This window comes from Sapajus apella, unplaced genomic scaffold, assembly GCF_009761245.1.
Source record: "Sapajus apella isolate SASKATOON/1434 unplaced genomic scaffold, GSC_monkey_1.0 scaffold23, whole genome shotgun sequence".
Lineage (NCBI taxonomy): Eukaryota > Metazoa > Chordata > Mammalia > Primates > Cebidae > Sapajus > Sapajus apella.
The window spans coordinates 20,452,878-20,474,513 of NW_022436963.1; the positions used below are offsets into that span (position 1 = coordinate 20,452,878).

A 21,636-nucleotide genomic window follows, 5' to 3' on the forward strand; every position below is an offset into this window, starting at 1 on the left:
ACCAAAAGATAGGACTGAAAGATTTGAGAGGGGAGTGAGCAAATTCCTAAAAATAACTTCTGGTATTTGCCCACAGAGTACACCGAGAAACAGAATCCTGTAAGAAACTGGAATCAGGATCGAGCATGTGCTTCAGCGGATTCTGTGTCTTCTTGAACTCTTGTCTGAATTAGGATGTTGGCTCCTCAAAGATGAAGGCCATGAACCACCTGCCTGGAAGTTCAGAATACGCTGGGCCAGTTAGGGGGTCATGGGTGATACTGGGGCAACCGGCCCTTGTTGTGTCCATGTTTGGGGCATTGTACATTTGGATGGGAGTGTGATGGATGGGTAAAGACCTCTGGCTAACTCACACATTTCCCTCAAGTAGCCTCGGCTCAGCCTAAGTAGGAGGAATCAGTTATTTCTCTGGGCCTTTAAATCACATTCCTCCATGAAAAGATGAACTTTCCTGTCCCCTCGTTATTGTAAATCACCTACCCTCTGATGGTTTTAAACAAAGTCATGCTCATCTGGTCACGAACATTTTATCTTTTCTTCCTCTTATCTCTTTTCATACTTGCATTTAAAAAAAATTGGCTCAAGTAATATGTTCATTGTAGGAAAAAATATAGATAAGCATTTTAAACTGAGTTTCTATCTCTACAGATGTTTTATAAAATATTTTTACAAAAAGTGTTATCATATTGCATGGACTTTTTGTGGTCTACTTCTTTCACCTAGAATATATTGCAAGCATCTTTCCACATCAACCAGTCTTTCCCTTTATAACAGCCTGTCTTTATGTGTCACGTGTATTTGGCTCTTCAAAAAAATCACGTGTAATGAGGACTCATGGTTTGTAGTCATGATGCTTCCTTGAGCTAAACTCTTTCTAAAGATTTAACGTTCCAAAGACCAGGCCAGGAGCGGCTGAGAAGGCAGTTACCAGTCTTGAATTCAAGGGCTCCATGTTTGTAGCAGTTTTCACCCAGAGGCAGCAGTCTGCCTCCAGGTTTCCTTCTACAGTTCCTCACAAATGCAGTGAGTTCTTCTCAGCCCTGAGTGTGGCAGACAATGCTTTAGGGTACCACTGAGTGGTCACGTGCAGTCCTAGAACCCAGGAAAATGACTTGGAAAAAGGAAGAGGAAAAGGAGGAAGAAGAAGAGAGAAGACCAAAAGAAAAAGAAAGAAAAAAACAAGATGCATTCAAAAGAATAAGGGGGATAAAAGATGCCAAGATCCTGGCTCTGACTGCAACAGGGTGGTACCAGCCTGAGCCACCTTAGGTCACCCTCCTCGGAGGGAATATGAGCTTTTCTGGTGAGGTCACACCAAGTCCCTGAACTCCTATTTAAATGCTTGCTTGCTCCTCACTGTCAAGTCTTTAAAATGTTCACATCTGGGCTGCATTACCAAAGAGGCCCATATGTTTGTGGCATATAATTTATGGCAGCCAGATAACAACCGCCAGCCCGGGGAAGTCCCCCAGAAACCTAGGGGAGTTTGGACTCCCATGGAAATAGAGAACTGGTTAAATAATTATGGTACCTAAATAAATTATGATGCATCTCTATGCACAGAGGTCACACACATATTTAGCACACCTCTTTGAGATTTTATAACTGGAAAAAAGAACACAAAGGTTTATTCTTGAAGTCATAAAGGGACCATGTGCCTTCACTTTACATGTTTTATTTTCTCTTTGTAGAAGCTGCATATGTTTCTGAGCTGCTCCCTCTGTCCTGGGGGATATAAACCAGGTATTTATTAACCCCTCAAATCTGTAAGACCTCAGGGTTTAGCTCAGGAGTAAATGAGATAATGCATGTCAAATAGCCTAGTGCCTGCTGCAGAGTTTATGTTACATTTCAGTAGAGAGAAAACTTCTTGAGAGTAAGACCTCATGGAATTTTTCTTTTTCATAAATGCTACAATTTAAAAATAATATTTTCTTACATTTGCATAATGTTTTGCAAAATCACTTTTTATCTCCTGGTCTGTCTTTAATTCTCACAACCAACTTGCACCATCTCCAGTGAATGTGGAGTGAGTGAGACTTGGTCTGGTCTACCCTACGCATCTCTGGCCTGGACCATTGCAACAGCTTCCTAACTGGTCTTGCTGTGCCCTCCTGCCCGTTCCAGTCTGCCCTCAACACAGCAGCCAGAGTGAGTCTGTTTAAAATGGTAACTGGTTATAATCTCGAGCTCAAAACCCACAGGCCTGAATGCTCTACAGGCCAACCCCATGTCATCTCCTACTCATCTCCCTATTATAGGTTCTCTCTAGATACATGACTTCCTTCCAGGGGCCTGTACACACCAGGCATGCTCTTGCCAACCTGTCTGTGCACCTGCTGTTCCCCTGGTTTGGAAGAAACTTCTCCAGAGATGGGCCTGGGTCCCTGTCTCATCTCCTGTATGCCTTTGCTCAATGCCATCTTCTTTGAGAGGCCTTCCCTGACCGCTGTATTTAGAATTGCAGCCCTGGCTTTGCTAATACCCCCTTTTCCTCCTCTCTAATGGTGTTTTCTCCATAACCCCTCACATAAGCTACTTTGTAGGTTTACTCTACCTAATGCCATCTCTTTCCATTAGGCTGTAGGCTTTATGGCTGCTGGACTTACACTTTTCTTTTCTTTTTTTTTTTTTTTTTTGAGATGGAGTCTTGCTCTGTTGCCAGGCTGGAGTGCAGTGGCCTGATCTCCGCTCACCACAACCTCCTCCTCCTGGGTTCAAGTGATTCTCCTGCTTCAGCCTCCCGAGTAGCTGGGATTACAGGCACGTGCCATCACATTCAGTTAAGTTTTGTATTTTTAGTAGAGATGGGGTTTCACCATGTTGGCCAGGCTGGTCTCGATCTCTTGACCTCGTGATCCACCTGCCTTGGCCTCCCAAAGTGCTGGGATTACAGGCGTGAGCCACTGCACCCGGCCAGATTTTGTCATTTTCTTCTACCATTGCTATATTCCCAGCATCTAGTATAGGGCCAGACACAGCAGGAACTCAGCAACTATTTATCAGGTGAATGAACAGACTGTTATTATATAATGAATGCATTTGTTAATGTGTATGCTGACTATGATGGTAGAGACTTTTGCCTTTTCACTATTGGGTCCTCAGACCTAGGATGGAGCAGAGTACAGTGTAGCAAAACTCCAATACATAATAAATGAAGGAAGGAAGAAATGGGTCTTCACAGCTTGGTGTAGCTCCTTCCAGGAATTTTCTCAGTATTTATAGATCTGTATTTGTTTCTAAAACATGCCAACTTCAAAAAAACTCAGTGTGATCACTTGAACTTATCATGGCATAAATAGTAATCTATGTTTTACAGAAGTATACTCATTCCCTGTATATTTTTTTCAGATATAATGTATCTTATCCATCTGCAAGAGAGATGAGATACATGACAACATCCCTGATAACAGTGACTTATTAAAGTAATGATTTATAAGAGGAGGGGTGGAGAAGGGCTCAGCAGTGCACCCCTCCCTCCATGGCACTATAGCAGAATCTGGGCCAGGAATGTGGAGTTGGAGGAGAGTAACTGTGTAGTTTGAAAAATTTCCCAAGATGATTCAGACATGCCCTGCCTCTCCCATCTGGAGAAGCTCTGAATTACAATGCACTTTTTCATCTAACCTCTTTTGTTAAAGTGATTCATTGTTTACTATGAAAGTGCCATAACCTACTGAACCTATCTTCACTGTTGGCATGAGGATATTTCTAATCGTTTGCATTGAAAATAACAGTGGTACTCATGCTTTAATGTGCTATCACTACAGGGAGTTCTTTCTCATTGTGCATTAACTACTTGGTGACCACACACCTTGATGTCCACGAGGAGGGGCTTCTGTGCTCCATGTTCCGGTGCATGCAGCAGTACTGTGCTGACACAAGAGGTGATGACCCCAATCTCAAAAGAGGTCCCCTGCACTTCCAGGGTCTCCTAAAATGAGTGAACATCAAAACGGAACCAAATGCTCTCTTTGGCTCTCTATTCTTCAGTCAACACAGGCAACCTGGAGATTTGTTGATGGTGTCTACTGCGATGGAAGTATTACCAATAGTTCTGTTTTCTCCAAATAGGAGGCTAGGGACCCTCTGAGGAGCAACTGACTTCACTGGAGCACAAGACAACTCCATTTCCCGGACCTCCACAGAACTAGCTACCTTCCACAGTGACCTCGGTCAGTTCATGAAATTCTTTGGTGTGTGCTTTTCCTTTATCATTTCTTCAATCAAATTGGAGCAACAACAACTACTTAATTGGAATAATAACAAAGAATATTATGATCTCACTATACTGTTGGGAGGAAAAACTAAGTGAATAATTAAAAACTTGATAAGGGTTTTAAACATGCAAGTAGTTAGGGGAAAGTAATGTGAAGTGATTATGGGGCACTCTTGAGATAACGCTCCAAGTAAGTGCTGAAACTGATGAACAAGCAGCAGGTCACTCTGGAATTTCAGGAACCTGCTTGGAGAAGATTGAGTTCCTATGAATGGCTGTACAGAAAGCGAGACAGGGTTTCTCCTTTGATATTCTGTGACCCAAAACAGACCAGATATTGGCTGTCAAAGAATCTGCATAAATCTGGTTACTACCTAGATGGTACCTGTTAAATTTTCTGAAGGCATAATGCTTTCATTGAGTAGTTAACACTACAGAAACTCTACACCACGTGCACAAAAGATGAAAGTGCAAGGATGTTAGCTGAAACCTATTTTTTTTTTTTTTTTTTTGAGACGAAGTCTCACTGTATCCCCCAGGCTGGAATGCAGTAGCACAATCTTGGCTCACTGCAACCTCCGCCTCCCAGGTTCAAGCGATTCTCCTGCTTCAGCCTCTGGAGCAGCTGGGATTACAGGCCCTTGCCACCACGCCCAGCAAATTTTTTGTATTTTTAGTAGAGATGGGGTTTCTCCATGTTGGCCAGGCTGGTCTCAAACTCCTGACCTCAAGTGATCTGCCCACCTCAGCCTCCTGAAGTGCTGGGATTACAGGTGTGAACCACCGTGCCTGGCCAGCTACAACCTAAATTTTAATATAAACAACTAGAAATAGCCTAAATGCTTAAATAAATAGATTTTTATATGCCCAAGGAAAGCTCTCTAAGTTGCAAAGAAAAAATTAAGTCACCAAACAACTTATCCTATTTTTCTAAGAAGGGGAGCAAACTTAGGGGTAGAGGTGAAGGTTGGGGGTGGTAAAGAGTAATTTTTACTTTTCATTCCATACATTCATATAATTTGAAATGTTTATAGTGATAACATAATTCTCTTGGGAAAGTATGTTTTATTTGTGTTGAGACATTTTCCCTATATAATACAAGATTAAAACTTTGCAATTCTCTGACTTCTGCTTAAATACTAATATGCTGTTTAACCTCTTGCTTGCTAGTTCTGTTTCTTTTTTCCCATTGCCATGGACACAAGTATTCATATCACGTCTTTCCAGGAAACTCAGTTTTTTTTTAGAATTTTTGTGTGCTTTTCCATACCAGCTATGTTCCTGGACAAATCACTACTATGCTACCTCCTTCCTGGGTTTCAAAAATATAATTACTTCTGGCAATTAAGTTACTTCTTGTTATGTTACTTCTATTTAATTAAGGAAATTATATTGTAAACCAGATTTCAGCCCCAAAAGGAAGAAAGAAATCGGAGGTGACTAACATTTCATTTGCTGAGTACGGAGCAGCAAATCTCCACAATCCCCATCGATTAATTCAAATAAGATCTTTCTGTTTTGTTTTGAGACAGGCTCTCTGTCACTCAGGCTGGAGTGCAATGGCACGATCAAGGCTCACTGTAGCCTTGACCTCCTGGGCTCAAGTGATCCTCCTACCTCAGCCTCCTGAGTAGTGAAGACCACAGGCGCCCACCTCCACGCCCACTTAATTTTTAAAATATTTTGTAGAGATGGGGTCTCATATGTTGCCCAGGCTGGCTTCAAACTCCTGGACCCAAGTGAATCTCCCACCTCAGACTCCCGAAGTATTGGGATTATAGGTATGAGCCACTGTGCCTGGCCAAAAAAGCTATTTTAAAACATATTCGGTCATATTCTCATACTTTTGAATTTCAACAGAATTGAGCAGACTCAATTAAAATAAAAGGCATTTGCAAAATGCGACAGGATTTTGCCAGGTAATCAGAAAAAACCCCTCCCCGCAAAAAGCATGAAACCTACACCTTCAACATATAAAACAAAGTACATTTTCATCTTCCAAAAATTAACATTATCAGGCATGGTTCATGTCTGTAATCTCAGCACTTTGGGAGGCCGAGGCAAGTGGATGCTTGAGCCCAGGAGTTCAAGGCCAACCTGGATAACATGGCAAAACCTCATCTCTACAAAAAATACAAAAAATTAGCTGGGCGTGGTGGTGCATGCCTGTAGTCCCAGCTATTGAGAGACTGATTGCTTGAGCCCAGGAAGCCGAGGTTGTAATGAGTGAATATTGTGCCACTGCACTCCAGCTTGGGCAACAGAGTAAGACCCTGTCTCAAACAAATAAACAAACAAAAATTAACATATTCTAAGAATACAGGACCATTCTTCAGGTTAACCTAGCTTTATGAGAAACCTACTACTTTAGCTCATTTTGTCATATTTGATTTCATACCAACATAACAAAATTTATCATAAAAATTTTCATCAAATTTAGCAAAGTGGGGAGAGGGGGTCAGCACATAAGAAGGGGCTTTCAGCTCAATCAGTAATGATTTTACATCAAGCTAGGTAGAGAAAAGTAGATATTACTTCTTCTTCTTCTTTTTTTTTTTTAGACAGAGTCTCACTGTTATCCAGGCTGGAGTGCAGTGGCACGATCTTGGCTCACTGCAACCTCTGCCTCTGAGTTCAAGTGATCCTTATACCTCAGGCTTATGAGTAGCTAGGATTACAGGTGCGCACCACCATGCCTGGCTAATTTTTTATATTTTTAGTAGAGATGAGGTTTCATGATGTTGGCCAGGCTGGTCTCAAACTCCTAACCTCAAGTAATCCACCTGCCTTGGCCTCTCAAAGTGCTGGAATTACGGGCATGAGCCACTACACCTGGCCAGTATTACATCTTATAACATTTTATTTATTGTAGATTCTGAACAATTAATGCTAAAAAAAAATAGATCTATCATAAGATGCATTTGAGAAATTGCTGATTTAGTTGAATACATCCATTTCAGGATAGGGTTAAGTGACTTGCCCAAGCAGTCCTCAGAGAACAAGTCATGGACTCTGCATTATTTTCAGCAGTTTCTCTGCATGTGAATGGAATTCAGATCTCTGTACTGTTAATTCTTTCTGTGAACATTTGTTTGCATTTTGTCCTCTATTCAAATTAAGGCATGAAACTGTATAAAATTCAATTATTTCCAAGTCTATAGAAAACATTATTGCTACGTAAAATGTAATAGCAAATGTCTGTCATATTTCAAATAATAAGATTCTTAAAAATAGGTTGAGTGAGAAACAGCCTTATGTATTAAAATAGATTACCCATGTTTTTCAGCTTTAAACTGATCTAAGAGGCTTTGAGGAATAAAGGAGGAGACTCTATCCTTTATCTTCAAAGAAAACAGCTCTACAGTATCTATGGTAACTTGGTCCCTAGACCACGACAGCAGAGAATCTCTTTCACATCATAATGTTTTGATAGGTCTTTTTTTATTTACTATCTCTAATCACCAGAAATGTAAAAAATAGAAACACACACACACACACACACACACACACACACAAACAAACAATAATAACAGCAAAAAAAGAGGGATGCTAACTGGGTCTGTGGATACATACCTCACAGCAAAGTACAAAATGGTTGTGCCTGGTTTCTTGGGCAAATCATGATCAAGAACTCGGTGATCTAATTGTAGCCAGTTCTGCTGACCTCTGTGAGAGCAAAGCAAAGAAAAAGGATTCAACAGAAAGTCAGAAAAGCTCACCAACATACAGTGTTGGCAAAGCTGTGGGGAAACAGCTGCTCTCATACACCGATGGTGGGAGCACATGTTACACCTGGTAGTGAGACCAACTCTGCAATTTCTTTTAAAACTCTGAAAGCACTTCCCTCTGAACCAGGATTTCCATTTCCAGAAGTATATCAAGGTAAACTTGCACATGTGAGAAACAATCCGTATATGAAATCACTCACTGTAGCATCATTCGGAATAGCAAAAAGGATAGAAATAACCTCAATGTCCAACAGGATATTGTTAAAAAATTATTTAAAACTATGGCAAAATACAATGCAGCCATAAAATAGGCTGAAGAACAGGGGCATGGTGTGCACACATGTAGTCCCAGTTATTCAGGAGGCTGAGGCAGGAAGATCGCTTGAGCCTAGGAGTTCGAGGCTGCAGTGTGCCATGATCATGGCTGTGAACAGCCACTGTACTCCAGCCTCAGCAACACAATCAGAGCCTGTCTTAAAAAAGAAAAAAAAGCCAGAGAGCCTCTTTATAAACGTATTTGGAACAATTTCCAAGATACAATATTAAATGAAAAAGTAAGGTGATGCATTGATGCATAACAGTAAGTATGTGGCCTTTTTTTTTTTTTTTTTTTTTTGAGACAGAGTCTCACTCTGTCACCAGGCTGGAATGCAGTGGTACAGTCTCGGCTCACTGCAACCTCCACTTCCCGGATTCAAGTGATTCTCCTGCCTCACTCTCCAGAGTAACTGGGATTACAGGTACATGCCACCAGGGTTTCACCATGTTGGCCAGGATGGTCTTGATCTCTCGACCTAGTGATCTGCCTGCCTCAGCCTCCCAAAGTGCTGGGATTACAGGTGTGAGCCACTGCGCCTGGTCGGCCATTTTTTTATTTATAAAAAGAACAAACCTACATATGTGCATGTGTATATTATAAAAATCTGAGAGGAAAAACAAAAAAACTGATAACATTAGTTGACTTTGGAGGTAAAAAGCTAGGCCATATGTTAATCTTAAACTTTTATTAAATATGAAATATTTTAGATAATCAAGGAGAAAACTTGTGGTTCAATGAAATAAAACACACAGGCTGGGTGTGGTGGCTCATGTCTAGCACTTGTCATCCTAGCACTTGGGAGGCCAAGGCAGGCAAATTGCTTGAGCCCAGGAATTTAGAGACCAGCCCGGGCAACACGGTGAAACCCAATTTCTACAAAGAATATAGAAAAAATCAGCCTAGTGTGGTGGTGTGTGCCTGTTCCAGCTACTAGGGAAACTGAAGAGGGAGGATACTTGGGCCCAGGGAAGTCAAGGCTGCAGTGAGGCATGATCGTGCTTGCATTCCAGCCTGGGCAACAGAATGAGACCCTGTCTCAAAACAAAAGCAAAAGCAAAAACAAAACCAGACACTTAACAATGCCACAGCTTTTTAAAAAGTACGGGGTTGGTGCTAGGGGCAGTGGCTCATGCCTCTAATCCTGGCACTTTAGGAGGCTGGGGTGGGAGAACTGGCTGAGGCTGGAGGCTTGCTCGAGTCCAGGAGTTTGAGGCTGCAGTGAACTATGACTGTGCCAGTGCAGTCCAGTCTGGACAACAGAGGGATAACTTGTCTCTAAAAAAGTACACCGCTGAATACTCTCTGAGTGCCACTTCTGTGTGTATCTTACGGACTTACTAAGGTTTAAGCATGTACTTGTTTATTTTATTTACTCCAGAGCCTCACCAAGTTCATGTATATAAACAGTTCTCTCTAGATTTTGACCCCTGAGGGATCAAAAGGATCGATGACACTGGGGCTCAGAACTGTTTACATGCCTTTTCCGATGCTGTCCAACTAGTCTATCCATTTTAGGTTGTAAATTCCCAGAGGGCATAGACCCTCATTTACTTGCTTACATAAAATTCAAGCTAAGAACATGCTGATGGTGGTGGGATAGCATGTCAAAATGTAATAAAATCTATAATGAACCGGAAGACATTTTCAAACCATTTTGGTCCTTGAGTGAAAAACTAGAAAACAAAATCAGAAAAATCTAAGCCGTATTCATTATAAGTAGACAGAAAAGTGGGCATAATTAATATTAGTAGGAATAATAACAATAGCTAGTCTCTATTGAGAAATGACTCTGTGCTAATCAAATTGGAACTCTTTATACATTAAAGCTATATTTTACAGTAAGTCAGTGAGGAAAGTGCTAGAGCTGGCATTGAACATTTGAATCCAGAATTTCCTTCCTTCCTTTTTTTTTTTTTTTTAAGTGGACTGTACATAAAAGTACCCAGGACTTTCAGTACTAGAGAAAATGAGACCATAAGGTTGAGTCTGCTTTTATAATAACTTCTGACTCAGTCTCTGATACCTATCAAGTTGAACACTGGAAAGAGTGTGTCTTTGTTTCCATAGTTACAAGACAAGGCTTCTTATACCTGTTCCCAGCTTTCCTTGCAGGAATATTACGAAGATAAATAAGCTGATATAAGTAACACAAGGGGAAGTTCTTAGAGCTACTGCATTTGTGTGCAAAACAAACAAACAAAAATAAGATGGGGACTGACATTAGAAGAGTCTTACACTATATTTCATCAAGTTTAGAGTGCCATGATTTAAAGACACATCCCAATTTCACAGATGTTCAAATGTGTGTCTTCAAATACATAACCTATTTTATAGTATCAGGTCTCAAAAGTTTTCTTAGGAAAGATACATCATTTTAAAAGCATAATGGGCTAGATGTGGTGACTCACACTATAATCTCAGCATTTCAGGAGGCTGAGGCAGGAGGAGTGCTGGAGCCCAGGAGTCCAAGGCTGCAGTGAGTTATGATCATGCCACTATACTCTAGCCTGGGCAACAGAGCAAGACCCTGTCTCTAAAAATAAGTAGAAGGCATAATGTACATTTGTATGAACTTGCATAGAATGATGTTTATGAATGAATGAAGCAAATTGTACAATACCATATACAGCATAAACCGCTTATGTTAGCTACAGAAGCACACTCAAAACACTATTAAATATTAATGAACATTTTAGGATATGTTTCTGGGGAGTTGTACAGCAACTTGCTAGTATTGGCTACCTCTGTGGAAGAAACTACAGTTACAGTGGGAAGGTAGTCAAAAGGGACTGGACTCAACCATGACCTTGAAGAAGACATTCATGTATACATAATATGAGATAGTTTTTTAAAAGGTTAAATTACAAAGTAGATTTTAAAAATCTACCTACAATCTCATCAATAGAAAAAAGTCTAGAATAATTTTTTTAAAGCCCCGTAATTCTATCACTGTAGTATAATCAAGGTTACTTTTTGCTTATAACTTGCTTTTGTCAAGTTTTCCCATCAGCAAATATAACAGATCTAACCAATATCTTAAAAAGATGGTCATACGTACCCCTATCAGGCGTGCAGACCAACCACAAAGCAAGTTTTATTTTTGGCTAGAATTATACAGTGGAAGGCCCATCGTCACCGTCCCATTGGAAGGGACAGTGACCAAAAGTCACAGTCGTGTTGTAAAGGCTATTTATTTCTTGGTAAACAAAGCTTATTTAGCAGAGATGGGAACCATTATGGTGACCTGAAGGGCTGGGGCCTCAGGAGGGCCGTGACTGCCCTCTAGGGGTAAAAGACTCACTCTGCACACAGAGCTGCCGAAGGCATTAACACGTGTAATCTCAGGAACTCTATCCCTCTCCTGGTAACGTGACCTTGAATCTGTTCTGGTTGGTCATCATCACTGCTTTTATTACGTAACTGCTGACTATTTCTCCTTTTAGTCTGTTGGATGAGTTGTAGACAGTAGCTACTTTCATTGGCAAAATGTTCCTTTCAGCTTTGTGTTCTTCTATTTAAAGTTCACCAAAGGCAAAAGATGCACGTGGCATCTAGGCTGGAAAATGCAACTCAGACGGCATCCTGGGAGGGCTCTCACTCAGTGGTTTTCCGGGGGTGAAAAGAGGGAGGAGGGAGTGCTGAAAGAAAATGCTTTCCAAAAATATTTACCAGACAAAGAAAAAGAACTAGGCTTATGACCAAGACATTCCAAGGAGACACCCTTAGACATAAGCAGTTTTCCAGGCCCGCTCCCCAGAAAGGTGGAAATGGCCAATTTCCACCCCCTCAACAGCCCCACTCATACTTCTTCGGAAAATAAACACAGCTAGAGCCAGGAGGTGCCTCCCCAAACTGGTAATAATTCAAGAAGAGACTCCGCCGTCACTTGCACGGGAGTGCAGAGAGGACACTTTGGAGCCGAGGTTCTTGGGGAAAGATTATAACTATAGTTACCTCCTTTTGATCAGCCAAAGGAGATAACTGGGAAAGGGGCTGTGTGAGCATTCTTCTCCCAGTGTAGTTTTGAGAAAAATCTCAGGGCACAATGAGGAGGGTGGCCCAAATCATTGAAGGAAGTCATTCCTATTATTCCTTTTCTTTTCTTTGAGACAGAGTCTTGCTTTGTTGCCCAGAATGAAGTGCAGTGGCACAATTTCGGCTCACTGCAACCTCCACCTCCCGGGTTCAAGTGACCCTCGTGCCTCAGCTGTCTGAGTAGTTGGGATTATAGGTGCCTGCCACCATGCCAGGCTAATTTTTGTATTTTTAGTGCAGATAGGGTTTTGCCATGTTGCCCAGGCTGGTCTTGAACTCCTGACCTCAGGTGATTCCACCCGCCTTGGCCTCTAAAGTTTGGAGATTACAGACGTGAGCCCCCGCACCCAGCCTATTATTCCTTTTTTTTTTTTTTTTTTCTGAAGAGAAGGTCTTACAGTCTGAACCTCTGACTTATGCACTGTCTGGTTTATGTTCAACTGAACTTGGAGCTTTTCCCAAAGTCTTCCATGTGGCCAGGACCCTCTTTCCAGTCTGCCACAAACCTTGCAGCCCGAGGGGCCTCTGACACTGCAGTCATAAGCCACATTCCTCCTCTGTCTAACATCCTTCCATGGCCTGGGTGTGCCTCCACTATCTGTGTGACTAGCAAGGCTCTCCCATGATCTTGTCCCCATCAGGCCAATGTCTTCACTCTTGGGCAAATGCACCTTGTTCACTGCCATGTTCATGCATTTGCCCACAAAATAACTCATGCCTAGAAAGTCACCTCCCACCTCACCCCCCATCTATTTAAAGTCTACCTGACCTGCAAGATCCAATTTTAGTTACTCCTCTGTGTGCGACACCTACTCCAGTCCTCCTTCAGTTTCCTCAGCACTTTCTTACTGCAACACATTGGATGATACCCCCCCAACCTTTTTTTTTTTTGAGACAGGGTGAGACAGGGTATCGCTCTGTTGCCCAGGCTGGATTCTCTTGCCTCAGCCTCCCAAGTAGCTGGGATTACAGGTGCCCACCACCATGCCCAGCTTATTTTTGTGTTTTTGGTAGAGACTTCACCATGTTGCTCAGGCTGGGGTCAAACTCCTGGGCTCAAGTGATCACCTACCTCAGCCTCCCAAAGTGCTGGGATTACAGGCATCAGCCAACACACCTGGCTGATAGCTCCCTTTATTGTGGGCCTATGCTATATGCTCTGCATACCTTACCTGATTTAATAGTATTAAGTACTAGTACCCTATTTACAGGTGCCCTGTGTCGTAATACCTTACCTGATTTAATGGTATTGAATACTAGTACCCTATTTATAGGTGCCCTGGGTAGTAATACCTTACCTGATTTAATAGTATTGAATACTAGTACCCTATTTATAGGTGCCCTGGGTAGTAATACCTTACCTGATTTAACAGTATTGAATACTAGTACCCTATTTATAGGTGCCCTGKGTAGTAATACCTTACCTGATTTAATAGTATTGAATACTAGTACCGTATTTATAGGTGCCCTGTGTAGTAATACTATATAAGATACTATTATGTCCAGCATACATATGAGAAAACTTGAGTGTCAGATGTTAAGTAATTGGTCTAAGGTCACACAGCTAGCTCTCAAGATTCTCTGATACCTGCTCCTACCTCCCTCTCAACCCGCTTCCTGTACCACTTTCCCTCTTAATCGCTGTACTCTCATCACACTGGCTTTATTTTTGTTTGGGACAGGTTCTCACTCTGTCGCTCAGGCTGGAGTGCAGTGGTGAGATCACCATTCACTGAAACCTCCACCTCCTGGCCTCAAACAATCCTCCCACCTAAGCCTCCTGAGGAGCTGGGACTCCAGTGAACCACCATGCCCCTTAATTTTTTTGGTTTGTATTTTTACCAGAGATGGGGTTTCACCATGTTGCCCACGCTGGTCCGGAATTCCTGGCCTTAAGTGAGCTGACTGTCTCAGCCTCCCAAAGTGCTGGGATTCCGGGTGTGAGCCACTGTGCCCAGCCTTGCTTTTTCTTTCTCAAAAAAAATAAAAATAATAATAAAAAAAAATCACAAAAGTCATGCTCAGCCCCACCTCAGGACTTTTGCACTGGCTTCTGCTTGTAATGCCTCCCAGACTTTTGCAGAACTGGCTCTTGCTTTTCATTATATGTCACCTCCTAGATACTGTCCTAGCCCACTCTGTCTAAAACTGACCCCAGGTTTTCTTGGTTATGGCCTTTTATGTTCTTCAATGCACTTGTAATTGCTGATATTTCTTTGATTTATCTGTTTACTTTTTATGCTAGACTACACCATTGCAATATGAGCTCCATAAAAGCAGGGGCCTTGTCTGTGTTACTCCTAGCTGAATCCTTGTGATCTAGAACAACACCTAGCATTGAGTGAGCATTCAAAAAATATTTAATTTTTATATTTAGAGATGGGGTCTTGCTGTATTGCTTAGGCTGGAGTGCAGTGGCATAATCATAAGCTCACTGTAGCATTGAACTCCTAGGTTCAAGTAATCCTCCCACCTCTGCCTCGGCCTCCTGAGTGGCTAGGACTAGAGTTTGTACATCACCATACCTAGCTGATTTTTTATTTGTTTGTGTGTGTGTATGTCTGTGTGTATGTGTGTTGGTAGAGATGGGATCTCACTATGTTGCCTAGGCTGGTCTTGAACTCCTGGGCTCACACAATACTCCCACCCTTGGTCTCCTAAAGTGCTGAGATTACAGGTGTGAGCCATTCTTAATGTAAATATATATATATTTTTGAGACAAGGTCACATTCTGTCGCCCAGGCTGGACTGCAGTAGTGCCATCATCATAGCTCACTGCAGCCTTGACCTCCTGGGCTCAAGTTTTCCTCCCACCTCAGCCTCCCAAGTAGCTGGGACTACAGATGTGTGTCACCATGCCTGGCTAATTTTTAAATTTTTTTTGTAGAGATGAGGTCTCCCTATGTTGCCTAGGCATCTCTGAAACTCCTGGACTCAAGGGATCCACCTGCCTCAGCCCTCTAAAGTGCTGGGATTACAAATGTGAACTATCACACCCAGTCAATATTTTTCAGTGAATAAATTACTGCAATAGTCATGTTCTTAACCTCTACTCTCTGTGACCTCTGCCTAAATTATAGTGCTTATAGTACTATAATTACAGTTTATGCCATATAACCTAGCCATTGTATATTTATGGCTTATGTCTTATACTGTTTGCTATGATTTCATCCACATTCAGATTCAGCCTATTTGTGTGTGTGTTCAATCACTGATTCACATGAGCTGGTGCTGGCTTTCCAGCATGAACTTGTTGTCAGTGGACATTGGCATTTCCCATTTCATCCAGCAGAGGACATGTCATACAGAGCCTCTCAAATGGCAGCTGTTGAGTGATTCAGAGTGAGGTGAATCCAGTGTATTCTCTTCTGCCTTGTTGAACCCTCTTTGGGAAACATCCTCAATCCAGAATCAAAGTTTTCAAGTTTTTCTACTTCTCTTGACAATTCAGCTGCCTGGTTTTTGCCAAGCCCAAGTCCCGAGCCTACTGGCATATCCTGGAGGTCTTAGGCTCACAACCCACCCAGGCCAGGAATAATGGGAAGTCACAAGGTGTTAAAAGTTACTCCTTCTTGAAATGATTTTCCACCTGATTAAACTGAAGAACTGAAAAAAACATCTAAATTGCCAGCATTATGGAAAGAATGCTGCACGGCTGGCCAACATATTTTATGTCTGGAACATATCTTCTTACATTTTAATATGTAAGGAGCTCTTTGGAAATTATGTGCAGAAAGAGGTAGGATTCCTCTGATAATGTATCTGGCTGCATATAATGTAGGCAAATTGGGCTGCCATAAAAAAGACAGTCAGGCAGACAGACAGACAGACACAGACAGACACAGACACACACACACACACACACACACACACTCACACACACACAACACGGAGAGAGAAAGAGAAAAGAGCTAGTAAGTACAAACACATTTGCTTACATAGAGTTTTAAATTCTCATGAATTTATTTTTATTTACCTGCCTTCTTTCAGGGAGCAAATATATTGTTGACAAATATATATAATATTCAACAACTTAGCATAAAAAGCAAAAAAAAAAAAAAAAAAAAAAAAGAGAGACACAGTTGAGAAGGTGACATAAGTTGGACCTAAGTGGAAGTTTAAAAGTTCATTCCATATTAAACTATATACATGTTTTTTGGGTGGGCCACAAATTTACCTTTAAGCTCTCTTGTCACTAACACCAACACATCAACTCAGTTTCAAGATGTGAGTAAATGTCTAATATTTCTATCACTGATACATAAGCTAAATTAGCAAGCACAACCACATTCAAAGACGTGAATATACACTATAATCAGGAATAGCAAACTCATTACTACAAATATCTTTTTTTTTTTTTTTTGAAGTGGAGCCTCTCTCTGTCACCCAGGCTTGAGTGCAGTGGTGTGATCTCGACTCACTGCAACCTTCACCTCTCAGGTTCAAGTGATTCTCCTGCCTCAGCCTCCTGAGTAGCTGGGACTATGTATAGGTGCACACCACCACGCCTAGTTAATTTTTGTTTTTTTAGTGGAGATGGGGTTTCACCATATTGGTCAGGCTGGTCTTGAACTCCTGACCTCGTGATCCGTCTGCCTCAGACTCCCAAAGTGCTGGGATTATAGGCATGAGCCACTGTGTCCAGCCATGACTACAAATTTCTAAAACAATGTTTTGAGTACTAAAATGGTCAGTATTCCTTTTCTTCTTCCTTTGCAATAGTCCTAGGGGACAAATCGCATATTAAAAAACCTTTAAGCAGGACATGTTCTAATTCCTGGAGGACTTGTTTCCTTTCTTGTTACTTATGGATGACAGCAAGTAGGTAGCCCATGCAAAAGGTAAAGAAACTAAAACTATTAAAAGACTTACGTGTCATCTATGAACGTTATTCCAAAATACTCCTTTTCTTTCAGGTTGAAATGTGAAGCCACGAGATCCAGCAACTCTCTTGCTAAAAGTTTGGGCTGTGAAAATAAAAATCTGGTTAGAAGCAATGTGGTTGTCCTTCTCTTACTGCTACTTCCTTCTTCTGCCCTAAATAGTTTAAAGCAGCTTTTGTTTATTTGTTTGTTTTCTATTACCTGCCCCTGTTTGTGGATTAGGTTGCTGTACTATAGACAATTCTTTTTTTTTTTTTTTTTCTGAGATGGAGTCTCACTCCATTGCCCGGGCTGGAGTGCAATGGCATAATCTTGGCTCACTGCAACCTCTGCCTCCTGGGTTCAAACAATTCTCGTTTCTCAGCCTCCCAAGTGGGGAGTTGGGGCTACAGGTGCCCACCACCACGCCTGGCTAATTTTTGTATTTTTAGTAGAGACAGGGTTTCACCTTGTTGGTCAGGCTGGTCTCGAACTCCTGACCTCAGGTGATCCACCCACCTCAGTCTCTCAAAGTGCTGGGATTACAGGCATGAGCCACCGAGCCAGGCCAACAATTCTTTAAGAATTGTTGGAAGGAGAAGAGATGGGAATAGAAATATCAATGAGACCATCATTTTCATGTATTTGCAATTCACTCAAGTGCCTTACATTTTTCCTCTAAGGTGCACTTACTAAGACGTTGTTTTGGAAAAAATAATCTTTTATATGTAATGTGGTGCTAATGCCCAAGACATAGAATATTAAACAGCTTGCTGCATGGTTATCTGTGACATATAAAAGACTGGAGGAATCACTTTGCTTGTTGGTGGCCAGTTGAAGAAGTCCAGACTCAAAGCTGTGGGGCTACTGATGAAAACAATACTAATACTACTGATAATAAATAGTTTCCATTTATTATGCTGAACTTATATATATTGTCATTTAATCCTTATAATGAGCTATGAGGTAGGGCTTTTTATTTCCATCTTATAAATGAGTCAACCAGGGCCCAGAGTGATTAAGCACCTTATTTGATGTTACACTGTTAGTAAGGGCAGGGATTTGAACCTAGTCTGTCTCCTTCTAAAGCCTAAACTTTTCCTTCTGAAGATGGAGATATTGTACCCACTGCATACATCACCATCAACAGTAATAAGCACCTAGTGAGAAGAAGGATATAATCTATATGCTTTTGGGAAGCTCTGGATCTGGTGAGAAGCAGCATGGGTTTGGAATCAGCCAGAATGCCTGGAGTGATAATTGATGCTGGATTTGCAGGGACTGGGGAAGAAAAGGGGAATGCTTGCAGGAGGCATTCTGGATGGATTCTTTTTGAACTTTGAGCCAAACAGTTTAGGGTATATTACAATGGTTGTTGGGGAAAAAAAATGGACATGATTTAAAGGAAAAAAAAAAAAAAAGAAAGAAAGAAACAGGCAGACATCTAGACTAAAGGTCTACTTTGGCGAAGCTACTGTTGACCGTACTATTTCACTCAAATTGAAGCCTAAGCATAGTGGGTTAGGGACAGGCCTTGGGAGAGAAAAGAATTTAGGTTTGGTTAGAAGAGAAAATTCTAGGCTAGCTGTAGGTGTGGCCTGTCCACAGGGACTTTCACAATTTTGAAAGACTCTTGGTCCAGAGTGTTGGGTGAATAGAAATAGAAGCATCAACAATTAAAATATCATGGCTTGGCTGGGTGTGGTGGCTCACGCCTGTAATCCCAGCATTTTGGGAGGCCAAGGTGGGTGGATCACTTGAGGTCAGGAGTTCTAGACCAGCCTGGCCAACATGGTGAAACCCAATCTCTACTAAAAATATAAAAATTACCCGGGTGAGATGGTGGGGGCCTGTAGTCCCAGCTACTCGAGAGGTTGAGGCAGGAGAATTGCTTGAACCCAGGAGGCGGAGTTTGCGGTGAGCTGAGATCGTGCCACTGCACTTCAGCCTGGGCAACAGAGCAAGACTATATCTTAAAAAAAAAAATATATATATATATATATATACACACACACATATATATATATATGTACACACACACACACACGCACACACACACACAATCACTTATATAGAGCCATATATTTTACAACGAGATTTTACTTGCATATATAATCTAGTTTGATTTTTAACCATAATTCTGCTGGGAAGCCTAGGCAGTTCCCAGTTGATGAAACTGGGTATTTCACTTGCACAATGCCATATAGCTGGACAGTGGCAGAATGCAGATTCCCACCTCACAATAATCCTTTCAGGAAATACTTCCCTTCCAAATTTACCAAAAAGAGGTTCAGAGAAGTAAAGTCAATTTCCCAGGGTCACAGAGCTATTAAGTGTCAGGCTGAGATTGGAACCCAAGTGCCTCAGGCTGAGATTGGAACCCAAGTGCCTCTGCATCCATGTCACCAGGCTATAATTATCCTTACATATGGACCAGGTTTTCTGACTTCGAAGATGCTTTTTTCCCCTTGATCAACTCTGAGTCACCGGCTTTGAGGCAAAGATAAGGGAGAAGGCTGAGTACAGACTATGAGGCTCAGAGAGGGAATGAGGATGAGCTGTCCCTGTGTGGGCAACATTACCTGTGAAAAACCTACCTGGGCAACACCTATTTGGGTAATACCCACTAGGACAACACCTACCTGAACCAGCAGCTCCAGTCTCCTATCATCCAGGAGGTGCACCTGGCAGTGCCTGCCTTCTGTCATCTGCAGGGACAAGACAGGAAGAGCGGTGTCAGGGCCAGGGCTGGCAAGCAAACCCCTGGACTCATTGTATCACTTATTTTATATGAGATGTGCTCAGCCTAAAAATGGCTTTAGTTGAGTTAATCAACAGACTTGGCCAGAAACAGATTTATTATATGGGAGTAACTTGGATTTTAAAAAAGAAAAGAAAGAGCACAAGCTAACCAATATATTGCAAAAATAATGCCCTTACCACTTCAAGCAATGCATACAAAATTATTATATGAAAAGTGGGTCTCCATCCCAGAGGAAACTACAATATTTTTCCTGGAATTAATGTTTTGTTAAAAAAAAAAAAAAGCCAGCTGGGCACATTGGCTCATGCCTGCAATCCTAGCACTTTGGGAGGCTGAGGCAGGTGGATCACTTGAGGCCAGGAGTTTGGGACCAGCCTGAACAACATAGTGAAACCCCATCTCTACTAAAAATACAAAAATTAGCCAGGCATGTGGTACGCACCTGTAATCCCAGCTACTCAGGAGGCTAAGGCCTGAGAATTTGCTTGAATTCAGGCAGCCGAGTTTGGAGCAAGTCGCGATCACGCCACTACACTACAACTTTGTGACACAGCGAGACTGTCTAAAAAAAACAGCCTTCGTTCAGGGGCACAGTGGCTCATGCCTGTAATCCCAACACTCTGGGGGGCCAAGCAGGTGTATTGCTTGAGGCCAGGGGTCTGAGATCAGCCTGGCCAACATGGTGAAAGCCCCTCTCTACAACAAATACAAAAATTAGCCTGGTGTGGTGGCATGTGCCTATAGTCCCAGCTACTCAGGAGGCTGAGCTGGGAGAATCACTTCGGCCTGGGAGGTTGAGGCTGCAGTAATCTGAGATTGCACCGCTGCACTCCAGCCTGGGTGACAGAGAAAGACCGTTTTCCAAAAAAAGAAAAAAAAAGCGCCTTTATTCATTGATGTGTTTAACATCTCTCTGGGTATGGTGGTGTGCACCTATAGCCCCAACTACTCAAGAGGCTGAGGCGGGAGGATTGCTTGAGGCCAGGAGTTCAAGGCTGTAGTGAGCCATGATCACGCCTGTGAATAGCCACTGCACCCAAGCCTGTAGGCAACACAGACCTCATCTCTTAAAATAAAAACGAAAAGTCTTCATTTTGGAAACTTCCTCCTCCACTTTTAGTGTATCACCGCCACAGTTAAGAACAGTTAAGATACATAGTTAAGAACAGTTTGATATGTAAATATCCAATTATATTTAGTTTTTTATTATTCAGAATTGCAATACCGAAAAAATCTGTAAAATACCTAAACAGTGCGTAGAATGCCAAGATACTCCTTGATTAACTCATGTTCCAAACCATTTTATCTGCAGAAATCACCATCCCGTTAGTTTGAGAAGAATCCTCACAGACCACTTGCATATGCATTTTCAGAAATATATTTATATATTAAAAATTTTCATATTTTACTTTAGTACATATAATTATATTGAATACATGGTTTTGCAAATGAAGTACTCTTAATATTTCTATGTGAGTATAATCTTCCAGAAATTTGATATATATGTGTGTATATGTGTGTGTATCCATGTGTGTGTGTGTATATATATATATTTTTGTTGTTGCTTTTTTTTTTCAATTCAAGTAGGACTATGCTTCACTTGCTGTTTGCCTCTTGCTTTTTAAGCTCAGTATTTCTTAGTGGTCTTTCTGATATCAGCACATACAGATGGACCTCATTCTTTTTAAAGACTCTATCGTATCCTCTAT

At 41.6% G+C, this 21,636-nt stretch overlaps 1 protein-coding gene across 6 annotated transcripts in view; it reads right to left on the reverse strand.

Annotated features, from left to right (window-relative positions):
• The window catches only part of FRMD4B (FERM domain containing 4B), a 364,030-nt gene that overhangs the window by 120,816 nt on the left and 221,578 nt on the right, over positions 1 to 21,636 (reverse strand). For all 6 annotated transcript variants that reach the window (XM_032290457.1, XM_032290458.1, XM_032290454.1 and 3 more), the window contains 3 exons: positions 19,806 to 19,871; positions 17,174 to 17,268; positions 7,793 to 7,885 (listed from right to left, as the gene is read on the reverse strand). In XM_032290457.1, the coding sequence (XP_032146348.1) occupies positions 7,793 to 7,885; positions 17,174 to 17,268; positions 19,806 to 19,871 (254 nt within the window). The remainder of the gene's footprint in view (positions 1 to 7,792; positions 7,886 to 17,173; positions 17,269 to 19,805; positions 19,872 to 21,636) is intronic.